The 16,180-nt window shown below is 35.7% G+C and overlaps 1 protein-coding gene across 2 annotated transcripts in view; it reads left to right on the forward strand.

The window, feature by feature from the left end:
- ALMS1 (ALMS1 centrosome and basal body associated protein) overlaps window positions 1-16,180 on the forward strand; it is a 113,404-nt gene that overhangs the window by 61,903 nt on the left and 35,321 nt on the right. For both annotated transcript variants that reach the window (XM_081156973.1, XM_081156974.1), the window contains 3 exons: window positions 1,012-2,837; window positions 10,165-10,409; window positions 13,926-14,051. In XM_081156973.1, coding sequence (XP_081013099.1) covers window positions 1,012-2,837; window positions 10,165-10,409; window positions 13,926-14,051 — 2,197 coding nt within the window. The remainder of the gene's footprint in view (window positions 1-1,011; window positions 2,838-10,164; window positions 10,410-13,925; window positions 14,052-16,180) is intronic.

The raw sequence follows: 16,180 nt of genomic DNA on the forward strand, positions 1-16,180 counted from the left end.
TTCTCACTACCATGTCATTCCTCAGGCCCCAATGTCCCGCCAGTCTGCTGCCTTTTCTACATTTTTCAGATTCTTCTTAAGTTTGTTTTATGTATAATGTTCAGGATTTATAGCTGGACTTAGCAGGTAGAATAGGGCAAAGCACATCTCCACTATGTCAGAAGTGGCAGCATATTTTAAAATATTTTTATATGAAACCAGATGTGGCTATATCATCAAGTAGAGTGCCAAGTTATGACTTTATAGGTAAAACACAGAAATCTCAAAGAAAATTTATATTTATGGTAGTATTAGGCACTAATCTTAACCAGGAAGGAAGTATTAGTTCTTTTTCCTATTCTAAGTGGTAAAATATTAGGATGTAGGCTAAGCTTCTGTAACAAAGAAACCCAAAAATACAATAGCTCAAATATGGTAGAATTTTATTTTTCTTTTATGTGATAGTCCAGGGTAGGAGCAGGAGCAAGCTCCTTGAGGTTATCCAAGGACCCAAGCTGGGTGGGCAGCTGAGCCATCCTTTTACATGGCTTCCAAGGTTGTTTTAGACATCACCTATTTCAACTGGCAATAGTAATGGTGATAGTAGTGATGGTGGTAGTAGGTCGAACTTAGAGGTCAAGAACTTGATTTTTTAAGGACAGGAAGCAGATTTTGTCCTTAAATGCTTTTGCTCCATTGGCCTAAACCTAGTCATATGGTCACACCTGGCTTCAAAAGAAACTGGAAATGTATGCAGCTTGGTGGCCCTGTGACCAGACAATGCTGGGGTATGGGACTGCTGTTACTAAAAGAAAAAAGGTGAGAATACTGGAGGACAACAGTACTTGCTTTTGTTACTTCAATGAAAAATTTTTAGAAGAAATTAACTGCGTGGTTGTAGTTATCATGGGCCATTTTATTCTGTAGTTGGCTGTCTTGTGTTCTTTCCTGTTTTATTGTAAAACATCAACAAAGTGATTTTTGTATAACTATTTGGACTACTTCAAGTAAGGCCTTGTTTATATTTTCTAGGGTTTACAGAGTCCACGAGGAATAGGATGCAAGCCAGAAGCTGTGTGTAGTCATATTATTATTGAGAGCCATGAAAAAGGATGTTTCAGGACCCTAACTGCTAAACAGCCACAGTTGGACAGCCATCCCTGTGTCTTCAGATCAGCTGAACCCTTAGAAATCATTAGAGGACAACGGAGACCATCACCATGGAAAACCAGGCACATCAACCTTTCTAAATCACTAGACCAGAGCAACACCCATTTCAAAGTTTGGAATTCCTTGCAGTTACAAAGTCATTCCCCAATTCAAAACTTTTCAGCTGATGACTTCAAAATTAGCAAGGGTTTTCAAATGCCATTCCGTGAAAATATGAACCCTTGGCTGTCAGAATTAGTAGAACCTACTTGTGTGCCACCTGAAGAAATGGATTGTCATTCTTCACCACAAAGGCTGTCCCCAGAATCCATGAAAAAGTTTACTACCTCCATCACTTTTTCATCTCACCGACATTCTAAATGCTTTTCAGATTCCTCTGTTCTTAAGGTTGGTGTTACTGAAGATAGCCAGTGTACTGGAGCATCTGTAGGGGTATTTAATTCTCATTTCACTGAAGAGCAAAGTCCTCTTAGAGATCTAAGACAGGAAACCTCTTCCCCTTCATCATTTAAAATCATTAGTCATTCACCAGATAAAGCTGTGACTATTTTAGCAGAAAGTAGTAGACAAGGCGAAAAATTATCTGTTGAACATTCCTACCGAGAAGAGAAACCCTTAGAAAGATCAGATTTTAAAGGCAGTAATTCTGAGCCCAGTACCAGTACACATTGTAGCAAATTCAAGGAAGTTAATTTATCTGATAATCATAACCTTATTAACTTGGGCAGAGCAAGTTCCACACTAGGAGTAAAAGAGAAGAATGTAACTGTAACTCCAAATCCTCCGCCCATATTTCTTGAACAACAAGAGCTCTTTGAACAGAATAAAGTCCCACATGCAGATCAATATGTAAGAAAACATCATTCTCCCCCTCCTCAACATCAGCATTATGTAGCTCCAAATCTTCCTTGTCACATTTTTCTTGAAAAACGAGAAATCTTTGAACAAAACAAAACCCCACAGGTAGATCATCAGATGAGAGAAAACCACTTTCCCCTCCCTCAAGGTCAGGATTATGTAGTGTCAGACCTTCCTTCTTCCATTTTTCTTGAACAGCGTCAGCTGTTTGAACAAAGCAAAGCCCCAGATGTAGATCACCTCGTGAGAAAACAATATTCCCCCCTTCCTCAAGGTCAGGATTCTGTAGTAGAAAACAATCAACATAAGCCTAAATCACACATTTCTAATATAAATGTTGAAACTAAATTCAATAATGTGGTCTCCAAATTAGCCCCAGATCAATATACATTAGTAACATCTCCATCTACTCCACCTTCAAATAGAAAAGCACTTTCTTGTGTTCGTATAACTCTTTCTCCCAAGACTCCCTCCAAGTTGGATAGTGGAACCTTAGATAAAAGATTTCTTTCATTGGATCCGGCTTCTAAAACAAGAATGAATAGTGAGTTTAACTCTGACCTACAAACTATATCTTCAAGATCAGTGGAACCAACCTCCAAATTACTGACCAGTAAACCTGTAGCACATGATCAAGGTTCTCTAGGACCTAAATCTTCACCGGACTTTCAAGTCATACAGTCTCTTCCAGATAGTAATACTATTACTCAGGACTTGAAAACCGTACCTTTTCAGAATAGCCAGATAGTAACCTCAAGGCAAACACAAGTGAACTTTTCAGATTTGGAAGAATATTCCAATCCAGAAGGGACTCCAATATCTGCAGATCGGTGAGTCTCGTGATGACAAGCAAGCTGATGGAATTTGTCATAAAGGGTTTTAAATATTTAAGCAAATGTAGGTTTCTGGGGGGAAAGCAGTATGATTCTCTTAGGGGAGATTTTATCTGACTCACCTGCTAGAAGTCTTTCAAGAGATAAATATCAAATTAAGAGAGAACATCTGAAAGTAATGTGTTTATACTTTCAAAGGGCTTTTAACAAGACTTGGCTTCAAGTATTTAAAACATTGAATTACTTTGAGAAGAATCTTTGTTCATGCAGTTGGCACAGGTTACCAATTCCTTATTTATTGTGTTGAAATGCTCAAGACCAGGCTTTGGGAGGGGATGCATGCACATGCTCACTCTCCTGCACATGCTCTCTCTCCTTTCTCCCTCTCTTTTTGTTTCCATTTTATGATTCCTCTCAAATATTTAGTATTTACAATGTAAAAAGGTAACTTTCCAGTAGAGAATTCTGGCAGACATCACTTCAGCCAAGTAATCAAGGTTAACATCACCAGTAATGCATATCAACATAATGTGCTCCCTGATGTGGTGTCCTACTTCACAATGTATTATAGGAAAGGAAAACCAGTTCAGGGATAAATGCATTAGATTTATATTATTCAGCCTAGTTTTAAGACTGTCATTAATTCAATTTTACATTAGTCTCTTACAGGAGACTCATAACATTCTGTAATGGCTAAACAGAACTACCCTGTGCATTTAATGTTTCCAGTTGATAGTTGAGAAGGCAGCATATCATTAGTGGAGAGCACTGATCTTGGAAAGGAGGAAGGGGGAAAAATGTGTTTTCAACATCCATATGTGGTATTCTTGGCAATGAGGGACTTATCTCATTTAATACTCATGATAATCCTATGAGGTAGGTGGTGGTATCCATATTTACCCTCCGGGAAACTGAGACATAGACTTGCTACTTTGTCAGCAAACAGCATTGTCTCATAATGCTGTTTGTAAGCAGCAGATAGGGCATTCAGATACAGTCTGTTTAATTAAAACAAGAGTTTGTTCATGACATGATACCCACTTCCAGCTCTTCTACCAACTATCTTCTTGGACATGTCCTTTGGCACTCATATGTGGATGGTGGTAGAAGGGCAAGGGTTAGAAATCTTAAATGTTCCTTGTAGCTCTAAAAGTTAGTGATTGAGAATTGAATTGGGGTAAAACAAACAAGGTGAATGTCTAGTTTCAATGTTATAAATAGTAGGATGTTGTAGAAATCAATATTGATTTTTTTTTTTTGGAAAAATGTTTAGAAATGAGGAGATTGACAAGTTTATATACAATACTTAAACTCATCAAAATGATAAAATGCCTGGTTATTGTAGCTGAGTTTCTTGGGTGAGAAAATTATGTGTGATTATAAATATGAACTAATAGTAATGCCATTTGTCCAGAATGTACTAAATGCCAGGCATTGTAGTGGTTACCTATATTATTTTTTTGTTCAGTATAATCAGAGATAGATAGTATTACTTCAATTTATAGATTTTAAAAGCCTAATAGTTACAGAAATTAAATGTTTTGCCTCAGATCACATGATCATTAAGTGTTGGAGGTGTCATTTGAACCATGGTGTGTCTGACTCCGGAGTTCATAAATAATTCAAACTGTATATACACATAACACATTTATTTGTGCGTATATACAGTTATCCACCACATAACAATATTTAGGTCAGTGATGGATCGCATATATGACAACGGTCCCATAAGATTAGAATGGAGCTGAAAAATTTTTATTGCCTAATGACATCTATGACTCGAAAGGATTTGCCAAAGTTGAATAGGTTGCAAAAATCAACAAGGTTGTGGTTGAGATGACAAACAGCTGTAACTTGGGTGGGTGAGGATGATGATGGAGAGCTCCTAGGGCGGCTCCTGAGGAACTGGAACAGGAATGCATAGCAGAAGGAGAGGCAGGAGAAAAAGAAGAGGAACACCCAAGAAAATTCAGTGAAGGGTTTAGTAGAAGCTTTTGCAGACATCAACAAGCTCCTTAAAATTTTTTAAAAACATGAACCCCAACACTGAAGGGTTTTCATTAATAGAGAGGAATGTTCATGGTGCATTATCTACTTACAAGTAAATCTATGATAAAAAAGAAACAACCAAGCAAACCACCATGGACATATTTCTGAAAAGAGTGACACCTCAAGAAGGGCCTCAGGCAGGTCCTTCAAGAGTTGTTCCAGAGGAAGGCCTCATTATCATAGGAGATGACAGTTCCATGTGTGTTACTGCCCCCGAAGACCTTCCAGTGGGACAAGATGTAAAGATGGAAGACAATAATATTGATGATTCTGACCCTGTGTAGACCTAGGCTAATATGTGTGTTTGTGTCTTAGTTTTTGACAAAAAAGGTTTAAAAAGTAAAAAATATTTCAAAATTTTTAAATAGAATAAGGATATGAAGAAAAATATTTTTGTACAGCTGTACAGTGTGTTTTCTAAGCTGTGTTATTACAAAAGAATGAAATTTTAAAATAAGAAGTTTGTAAAATAAAAAAGTTACAGTAAGCTACGGTTAATTTATTGAAGAAAAAAGGTGGTTTTTAAAATAAATTTAGTGTAGTTTAAGTATACAGTAGTATACTTAAGTATAAAGTCTACAGTAGTGTTCAGTAATATTCTAGGCCTTCACATTCACTCACTGGCTCACCCAGAGCTAATTCTAGTCCTACAAGCTTCATTCATAGTAAGTGCCCTGTACAGGTATACTATTTAAAATCTTTTATACCATATTTTCACTGTACCTTTTCTATATTTAGATATGTTTAGACACACGGATACTTAGCATTTTGGTATAGTTGCCTACAGTATTAAATATAGTAACATACTATACAGGCTTGTAGCCCAGGAGCAATAAGCTGTACCATAGAGTGTAGGTGTGTATTAGGCTTTACCACCTAGGCTTGTGTAAGTGCATTCTTTGATATTCATACGACGATGAAATTGCCTACAGATGCATTTCTCAGAATGTATTTTCATCGTGAAGCAAGGCATGATTTTGTGTGTTTGTATATACACAATGTGCAAGTATTAAATATTTTTAAACTTTTATTTTGAGATAATATTCAACTTAAAGAGGAGTTACAAAAAATAGTAGAGTTTCTGTATTATCTATTGATGTGTAACATATTACCCTGAAATATAGCAGCTTAAAACAATGAATATTATCCCAAAGTTTCTGTGGGTCTAAAATCCAGACATGGCTTAGCTGGGTGCTTCTGGCTCAGGGTCCTTCACAAGGTTGCAAGCAAGGTATTGGCTGTAGCTGTGGTCTCATCTCAGCTGTGCTTGACTGAGAGGATATGCTTCCAAGCTTGCTTATGTGGCTGTTAGCTAGAGACATCAGTCCATAAAACATTCACGAAAACTAAGAAATTATCCTTCATATAAAATTATAACTAAAGTAGAGATTGATTTGGATTTCACTTCGTTTTTCCACAAATGAACCTTCTCTGTTTCAGATCCAATCTAAGATCCCACCTTGTATTTTAGTTGTCATCTCCTTAGTCTCCTCCAATCTGTGGCAGTTTCTCAGTCTTTCCTTGTTTTTTATGACCATGACACTTTGAAGAGAATTGATTAGTTATTTTGGTGAAAGTCTTTCCATTAGACTGTTTGATGTCTTAAGATTAGATTAAGGTTAGGCATTTTTAATGCATCTCATCAGGGAGCACATCATATTAATACGCATTCCTGGTGACATTAACCTTGATCACTTGGCTAAAGTGGTGTCTGCCAGTATTCTCCACTGTTCTACATATTTATAAATTCGCAAATGACATTATCATTGCTTTTTTATTCCATTATATGTGAAATGTAGAATAACATACATATATATAAAGTTGTGTGTATGTATGTGTGCATATGTACATGTATATGCTACACATTATTAAGTGCTCTTCATTATTTTTGGCAATTCTGTACTTTGTTGGATCATTTTACTTCAACCTAAAAAAATTTATTTTGGTATTTCCTGAGGTCTGCTGGAGATCAGTGCTCTTCTTTTATTTATTTGTATTTTATTTTTCAAATAGATTCCAATTTTCTGTTGAGATTTCTTTATGTTTTTATCTATTATCCTCATCTTTTGTTCTCTTAATATATTAATAATTATTTTAAAGTCCTTCTGTGCTAATTTCAGTATCTGAATCTCCTGTAAATCAACTTTTCTGTTTTTTTCCTCTCAATTTTTACTTTCTTCTGCTTCACAGATTTTATAATTTTTGCTTGTATGCTAAACATTGTGAATTAAAAAAATCATAGAGAATGAAAATGTTATTACTTTGCAACAGAGAAGATTTTCCCTTTTCTCTGTTAATCACTTCAGGAATTTTACTAGATCAGAGCTGGGTTGGATCTTTAGTTGACTCATTCTGCCTATGATTGTTAATGATTTGTTTGGATTTTTGCTTTAGGGCGACAAGTCTTTGATTCTTCAATAATTAAATATAGTGAGATACACAGTTCAGTCTTTCAGATGTTTGAATTCAGCTCTTTAGACTCTCAACTTTAAAATGTGGCAACTGTAAAGGGAAACCAGCTATATATTTTTGTGGTTACATTTTCTCAGTGGCAATTTGTCTCATAAGCACTCAGAAGATTACAAGTGATTTCACTGTTTTCTTACTCAGCCCCCTTCTTGAGGGTGGCACCCTGGTGTGTTTTTTTATTGCTAGTCTTGTAGGTCGAAATTCCTTACCTTGAAAGTTCTCCCCCTCAAGCATTAGTTATTTAGTTTCCTGCCTTATCCAGGTTCAAAATCTGGCAAATGTGAAAAGGAGGCCTGATGTTTATCATAGGCCCCTCTATCTAGTGGGACTTGGTTTGTTAGTAGTGCCATGACTGTGCAGGAGATTTCACTCTGCTTTTATGGCTCAGTTACCCATCCTCCAATACTTCCCTAACACTAAGGAAATGTCCTGTGGGGAAAATCAGTTTGGCATTCTGCTAGATTTCACTCTATTATGCCAGCCCATGGGTTCATCAAAAACTCTTGATGATTTCTCCTATCCAGTGGAGTATATCTACCTAGACCAAGCCCCTGCCCATAATTTCTAAGATGCTTCTCTAGCATAATAGTTGATATTGTTCCCTGATTGTTCCCATAGCTCTCTGATTTTTCTAGTATGATTTTTATAATTTATTCAACTTGTTACAGCAGGAATGATGGCCTGTGGCTACCTACATCTTACCTGAAAGCGGATCCTATTTTAGATCACCTTTAATTTCTCTCTATGATATGTTAATAGTATTTTACTTAGAGTGCTTATATCTTTTATTATACTTATTATTAGGTATTTTATGTTTTTGATAATAGTACATGTGATGTATTTTTTAGCTTTCAATTTTTAAACTTCTGGTACTGAAAAGTAGTGTATTTTTAAAAATTTGGTTTCATATCTGGCAGCGTTTCTAAAACCTCATATTCTAATAACTTATCTATAGATTGTTTTGGATTTTCTATCAAAATTATATCAAATATGAAAAGTGATGGTATTATTTCTTCCTTTCTTATCCTAATATCTCTTCTTTTTCCTGTTTTAACTGCTGACACCATTTAAGACTACTAAAATGTTCAATAGAAATGGTAAGAGTGGGCATCCTTATTTTGTTCCTAATCTCACAAAGAACATTCTCCACATTTCACAGTAAGTAGGGTAGATCCTCTAAAGTTTTTTGTAGTTTCCCTTTGCTACAAATTTTTATCACACCTGGTTATTAAATGTTATCAAATACTTTATCTGACCTAATCAATATGATCATATGCATCTTCTTATTTTATTGGTGGGGTGAGTCACATTGATTTTTGAATAATAATTCACTTTGCATTCCTGGGGTAAACCTTGGTAGCAATTTGTGCACACGTGCACACACACACATTTGGTTTTGTAATATTTCGTTTAGGATTTTTGCTTCTATATTTGTAAGAGTCATTGGCCTGTTTCTTTTCTCATGATTGTTTTTTTCAATTAGTAAGTAGTAGGCAGAAGGTAGAAATTCAAAAATTCTTTTGGTCTTGTGATATATTATAGATACTCATTCAATATAATACAATTACTCCATTTTTAAAAAGTAAACTTTATTTTTTGAGTAATTTTAGATTTACAGAAAAGATATAAATAAATATAATAGAGTTTCCTGTACTCTCCAAGTTTTTTCTGTTGTTAACATCTTACATTAACATAGTATGTTTGTCAAAATTGAGAAGCCTACATTTGTACATTACTGTTAACTAAACTCCAGACTATTTGAATTTCACCTGTTTTTCCATTAATGACCTTTTTTTGTTCTTGGACCCAATCCAGTATATCACTTTCAGTTTAGTTTGTTGTCATGTACCTTAGTCTCCTCTGGTCTATGATAGTTCCTCATTGCTTGCTTGAGGAATACTGGTCAGATATTTTGTTGAATGTCCCTCAGTCTGGGTTTGGCTGGTGCTTTTCTCATGATTAGACTAGGGTTATGGGGTTTTGGCAAAGAATACCACAGAAGTGAAATACCCTTCTCATCACATCATAGCAGAGAGCATGTGACATTCACATGACATCACTGGTGATGTGTACCTTTATCATTTGGATAAATAACATAGTGTTTGCCAGGTTTCTCCATAGTAAAGTTACTATTTCTCCCTTTTTATATTCTATTCTTTGGAATCCTGTCACTAAGTTCCATCTGTACTCAAGGGGAGGAGAGATTAAGCTTCACCTCCTTGGGCTGGGGTGGGTGATGGTGGTATCTGCATATTATTTGAAATTCTTCTGTAAGCAACATTTGTCTTTTATCTCCTATTTGTTTATTCAGTCATTTATTTACTCTGTTTTAATATGAGTTCTCTATAATCTTAATACATGATTACAACATTGAAAATTTCTGGTTCCCCCATTGACATATAAACTCCTTGAGGGAAGGCTTTGTTTCTTGTTTATCTTTGTATACTCTCTGTATTTAGTACAGTCCCCTAATTTATAGTGGACCTCCAGTAATTTAAAAAAAAAAAAAAAATGGTTGAATGTGTTTTCACTTGAACCGAAAAGAACTCTTTCCTCAGCTAAATTATGTAATAGCATTCCAAATTAAAAAGTAGATTTTAAAACAAAAGTAAACTCATGCATGATTGCATTGTAGTAAGTATCTAAGAAAGCGAAGGTCATTACAGAAATAACCATTTGGTGTGTCTGCACAAAACATTCCTTGAAACTACTGAAATATTCCTTGAAGCCACTTTTGGAAAGATATTATGGTATTTTATAAGACAAGAATGTGACCTGCTGTGTGTCCTTTCTCTTATTTGTTCAGATCACTGAAGGAGATTAAGCCCCTATTTTCTGCCTTCTCTGAAAAATTATCATCTGATGCAGTCACTCAGATTACAACAGAGAGTCCAGGAAAAACTATGTTTTCATCTGAGATTTTTATTAATGCTAAAGATCTTGGACGTGAAATTCCAGAACCCAGTTCCCAGAAGCTGGGTAAAGCTCCTGTCAAGTATGCTTCATCGTCTTCAGTCCAACAGATTACTGTTCCTCGTGACACAAATGAAGGTAAGAGAATGTGATTGCATTTTAGGTCCGATTCCTACTTTTATGTGTAATTATCTTAGAAATTTGTGATTGTGTTTTTCTAGTCAGAAAACCTAATTTTACTTGTAAGCATTAGGAGCCACATGATTATATCCAATTTTTATTTACATAGCTATAAAGAGAATGATTTATTATGTTTTTACCTTAATTTCTAGTGGAGTTAACATATATGGAACTCATGCTGCTTGTGGTTAACATATTTTTAACTCATGCTACTTGTACTAAGAATGCAAATAATTCATAAAAACTTAAAAACTACAGAGGTCTGATTTTAGATGGGCAGGTGAATTATTGGCATTTTTTCTTATAGTAAATGTTATATACCATAATAAGTGGATACAAATATATGTAATAGTGTAAATAAAATATCATAAAACAGTGACCAGCGACCCAGGTTGGCTGTAGCCCTGCTGTCTTTGAAACATGGAACTCGTGATTACCTCGAATTCAGTATCACAGTCAGCTGGAAGGGACAGAAACCATGAAAGAGTGCATGTGGGAAGTTTTTATGGGCTAGGCCTGAAGTGGTCCAAATTACCTTTTATAGGCTAAGAATAATTTAGCTGTGTTTTCCATGGTGAAGAGATGGATTTTGGTGAGCAGCTAGCCATCTGTACCATAAGGTCTACATTCAGAGTGCTACGCTATTATTGTGACAGTGATATTTCAATAGTGCTTATACTGTATAACATTCAAAATCAGAGTAAGTTATTTTCTTTTTATAACAGGAAAATTAACCATTAAGTTTCCATTCTTCTCCCATATGAGAATGGAAACTTTAGATTACTAATTTTAAAGTATTTAATAGTTTACACAAATCTATTTAAAATTTTTCTACTTATGCAAAAAGTTTATCCATCTGTAGATACAGAAAGGATATGCCTAAATGTATATAAAAAGATTGCTTGGTTCAGCATTTAAATTGTATTGAATTGAATTTAAATAAGTACATTTATTTAAGATGGTTATACTTCTTGTGCATTTTTATTGTGAAATAAAAGGAAACTCCCAAATTGTACAGTTTAATAAATATTACAAAGAACACCTTTATGTGTCAGTTACCTATTGCCACAGTGATACTACTGTGTAACAACAGTCTCAAAAATCTCAGTGCTTTATAACAACAAACATTTGCTTATCTCACTCACTGGTTTGTTTGTGTGTCAGTTGGAGTGTGGCTACAGGCAGCAGAAATGATTTGATTCTGTTCCACTTGCCTTGTTTTGAAACCCAGGCAATGGGACAATAGCTACCCTACAGTATGTTGTTCTCATGGTGGTGTTAGAAGCACAAAAGGGGAAACCCAACTGTAAAAGTGTGTTTTAAACCACTGTTCATATCAAATGGATTAATCTATATAGAGGCCACAATTTAGGGTTTTTACCTTACATACAGGCACCTGGGAAAAAGGACTCCTTTATTTTTTACTTTATTTTAGTTAATTAATTAATTAATTTACTATTGATTTCAGAGAGAGGAATAGAAAGGGAGAGATAGAAACATCAGTGATGAGAGACAATAATCAATTGGCTGCCTCCTGCATGCCCCCTACTGGGGATCGAGGCCGCAACCCGGGCATGTGCCCTGACCTGGAATTAAGCCGTCATTTCCTGGTTCATAGGTCGGTGCTCAACCACTGGACCACACCAGTAGAGCAGAAAGGATTCCATCAAAGTATTAATATTATTTGGTTTAAATATTTTTAATACTATGAATTTAAAAGTAAAATTGTTATGATTTTTTTTTTTTTTTTGGTGTGAAAACTTTTTTTTTTAAATCCTCACCGGAGGATATTTTTTCCATTGCTTTTCAGAGAGAGTGGAAGGGGGGAGAGAGAGAGAGTGAAACATCAATGTGAGAGAGACACATTGACTGGTGCCTCCCTCACACACCCTAATCGGGACTGGGGATCGAGCCTGCAGCTGAGGTACATGCTCTTGACCAGAATCAAACCCAGGACCCTTCAGTCTATGGGCCAACGCTCTAACCACTGAGCCAAACAAGCTAGGGCAGTGTGAAAACATTTTATTTTATTTTTTTAAAATATGTCCTTATTGATTTTAGAGAGAGAAAAGGAGAAGGGGAGAGAGAGAGAAACATCAAGATGAGAGAGTCATTGATTGTCTGTCTCCTATTGGGGATCGAGCCCACAACTCAGGCATGTGCCCTGACCGGTAATAGAACCTTGATCTCCTGGATCATAGGTCAATGCTCAAGCCATTAGCCATGCCAGTCGGGCTGTGTGAAAACATTTTAAAGTACAAAGAATAGTATGCTCAACACATGACTATGCCCACTAATTTGAAATTAATAAATTCAGAATAATTTACTATGTTTATATTTGGTTCTATTTTTAAATTTTTTGAAGAAATTTATAGTTGAATTTTCTTTAATCCTTGCTAGTTTTTTCTTTCCCAAAAGCAACCATTATTTGCTGTGTAGTCACTTCTTCCTCTATAGACAGGCAGTACAAAGTAACCTGAAGACTATTCCATCCAAACATAAATTTGATGAAAATTTTAAAAAGCCACTTATCTTCCTCAGAATTCTCCATATCATAACCACTCTTGATCTGGGTCCATTGTAATTCTTTCTGCCCAATTGTTGTTATTCATTTTCCACAACCTTTTTAAAATATATATGTATGTTTTTTTATTGATTTCAGAGAGAGGAAGGGAGAAGGAGTTAGAAATATCAGTGATGAGAGAGTGTCATTGGTCGGCTGCCTCCTGCATGTCCCCTACTAGGGATTGAGCCCAAAACCTGGCCATTTGCCCCAACTGGGAATTGAACCGTGATTTCCTGGTTCATGGGTGGACACTGAACAACTTAGCCACACACAGGCCAGGCGCAAACTTTTAAATAAATGGTAAATTTAACCATCACTGTCAAGCTTTGTGTACACTGGTAAAAGAACAAAATTAATAAATCAGTATTCTAGCAATAATGATTATAGCAATGTCCAAATAAAAGTGAAGGCTATAGCTTATTTTTCTGTTGTTTAAATTCTTCCCTCTACAAAAGTTTTATTTCTTTTAACTTTAGCCAGGTTCTCGTTGGCTAGGATTTTTTGGGATTTGTGTGTGTGTTGTGTTTTTGTCGTAGGTTTTATTTTTGCTTTTCTGGGTTTTGTTTTTTGCCTGATAGAATGGTATAAGTATTCCTAAACAGTCTGAGACTTTACTAGGCCTGCATCCTGCCCCAATTTCTCCAGTACTCCTAGTCTCCCTCATCATTTTCTAATTATTTTCTTCATGTCACTTATAATTTATTAAAATACTAGATAATTTACTTATTTTTGTATGTTGCTTATTTACCGTATATCTCCTTTCTCTTAAGGCAGAGGTACTTTTCTTTGTAGTTCACTGATATATCCCCAAAATCTTGAACACTGCCTGGCACTTGAAGGCACTCAGTATTTGTTCATTGAAATAGTAAATGTTTTCTTATTAATTGTTCTGATCTTTATCTCCTTAGCTCAGCCTTCATTGTTGCCATATAAGCCTTCTGGTAGTACGAAGATGTACTATGTTCCACAACTTAGTCATTTTCCTTCATCTCTGGATTCCACATCAGACACCACCATTGAGAGCTCACATTCAGGTATTATACAGAATTATTTAAAATTTTACCTTTTGAAATTTTATTTGTGGATTAGCTGGTTAATTATGAAATGACATAAAATTTCAGTGCTATTTAATGTTTCAGTGAAATAATGGAGCTTTTCATGCCTTAATCTTTGGTTCAGATAGGTGAGTTATTTGGTCATATATATTATGTATACTTAAACATTTAATAAATATTTGATGAAGAAAATTGCATGGACAATTGTTAGTAGACTCTGTCTAGGTCAGAGTTTTCCAAGTTTGCTCGCAGAGCCCTTAATGCTTCAGCGATTTTTTTCCCTCATTATGTGGAACGCATATAATTATAAGAAGCATTTTTTCAAATAGCTAGTAAGTTATTAGGACACAAATACTTGTTTTGATCTAATAAAACAACTTAATTAAAATATTACCTATAAACAAAAATGTTAGGTATTTCTTTTTGGTTTTGTTTTTTGAAAGAAAATACTTCAGCCCTGCCAGGCGTAGCTCAACAGTTGAGCATTGACCTAGGATCCTGGAGATCAAGGTTCAGTTCCCTGTCAGGGCACATGCCCGACTTGCGGGCTCGATCCCCAGCGGGGAACATGCAGGAGGCAGCCAATAAATGACACTCTCATCACTGATGTTTCTATCTCTCTCTCTCCCTCTCCCTCCCTCTCTGAAATAAATAAAGAAATATTTTTTAAAAAAAGAAAGAAAATACTTCATTCATAAATAACCACAGTTACTAATGAGATATGTGCAGCTGCTAGGGCACTGTATACCTTCTCAAATCTTGAGATGAACTTGGACACAACACCCTATTTCCTGCTTTTATTACAGAAACTGTAATAAATTCAGGTTTGTAAAGATACCATAGCATTGAAAGGAGTATAGCGCTGTCTAATATTGAAACTTGACCTTGAGGTAGTAGTTTGTGTAGTGTATACCAGATAGCAGATATCATTGTTCTTTCCATAGATCTTTAAAATATCCTGCAGCACTCCTGTGAGATTACTCCAGGGCAACTGAGGATTTAGAAAATGTTTCCTCTGATGACTTTAAAATAAGGATGGATAGTTGGTGTGTTGTGGGGTTTTGATTGATGGTATAACATTTTGAGTGGTCCACAGAAGATGACTTGGTTCAGTTTAGATATAAACTGTTTCTTCATGATTTGTCAGTAGACATCTTTATATTTGTAGAAATTACATAGAAAGGAGAAATTGTTTTGGTCTTAGGCATGTTTTTTTAAAAAATATATTTTTTTATTGATTTCAGAGAGAGGAAGGGAAAGGAGAGTGGGAGAGAGAGAGAAAAATCAATTGGCTGCCTCCTGAATGCCCCCTATTGGGGATCAAGCCTGCAACCAGGGCATGTGCCCTGACTGGTAGTTGAACTGGTTACCTTTTGGTGCATGGCATTACGCTCAACCCACTGAGCCACACTGGCCGGGCTTAGACAGATTTGTTTTGTTTTGTCTTGTTAATTTTGAGAGGACACAACTAGTACCTAATGGTAATTGACTTAAAGCCCCTGGTATAACTGTTTCTAATTTCCCACTATGATACCACTGAAAAAGGACTACATAAATGCTCATACTACCAAATATTAAAATTGATTATTAAGCCTTTAACCAGAACTTGAAAGAAATGTCCATTACTTGCTGGTCTCTGATTTTAAAAACACACTTAATGGCTACCAGAAATAAAACAAGATCGCTTAATTGATTGTAGGCAGGACATTTTTTGGCCTATCACTTTGAGCCTCTACGTCAGAAGTCAGAATGTCTGTATCAACAGAAATCTGATCAGTTTTCCCAGTACTTTTTGAGGCCTCTGGTGTCCAGCTATCCATTTACATCCATAACTATACCATCTAGTTGGAGACATTAACTTTTTTAAAATGTTTTTATTGATTTCAGAGAGAGGAAGGGAGAGGGAGAGAGAGAAAAACATCAGTGATGAGAGAATCATTGATTGGCTGCCTCCTGCATGCCCCCTACTGGGAATTGAGCCCAAAACCCATGCATGTGCCCTGGCTGGGAATCGAACCAGGACCTCCAGGTTCATAGGTCAATGCTTAACCACTGAGCCATGCCTGGCTCGAGACATTATCTTTGAGAAAAAATGGGCAGTGATGGGA

This window comes from Miniopterus schreibersii, assembly GCF_964146895.1.
Source record: "Miniopterus schreibersii genome assembly, chromosome: 13".
Classification (NCBI taxonomy): Eukaryota; Metazoa; Chordata; class Mammalia; order Chiroptera; family Miniopteridae; genus Miniopterus; species Miniopterus schreibersii.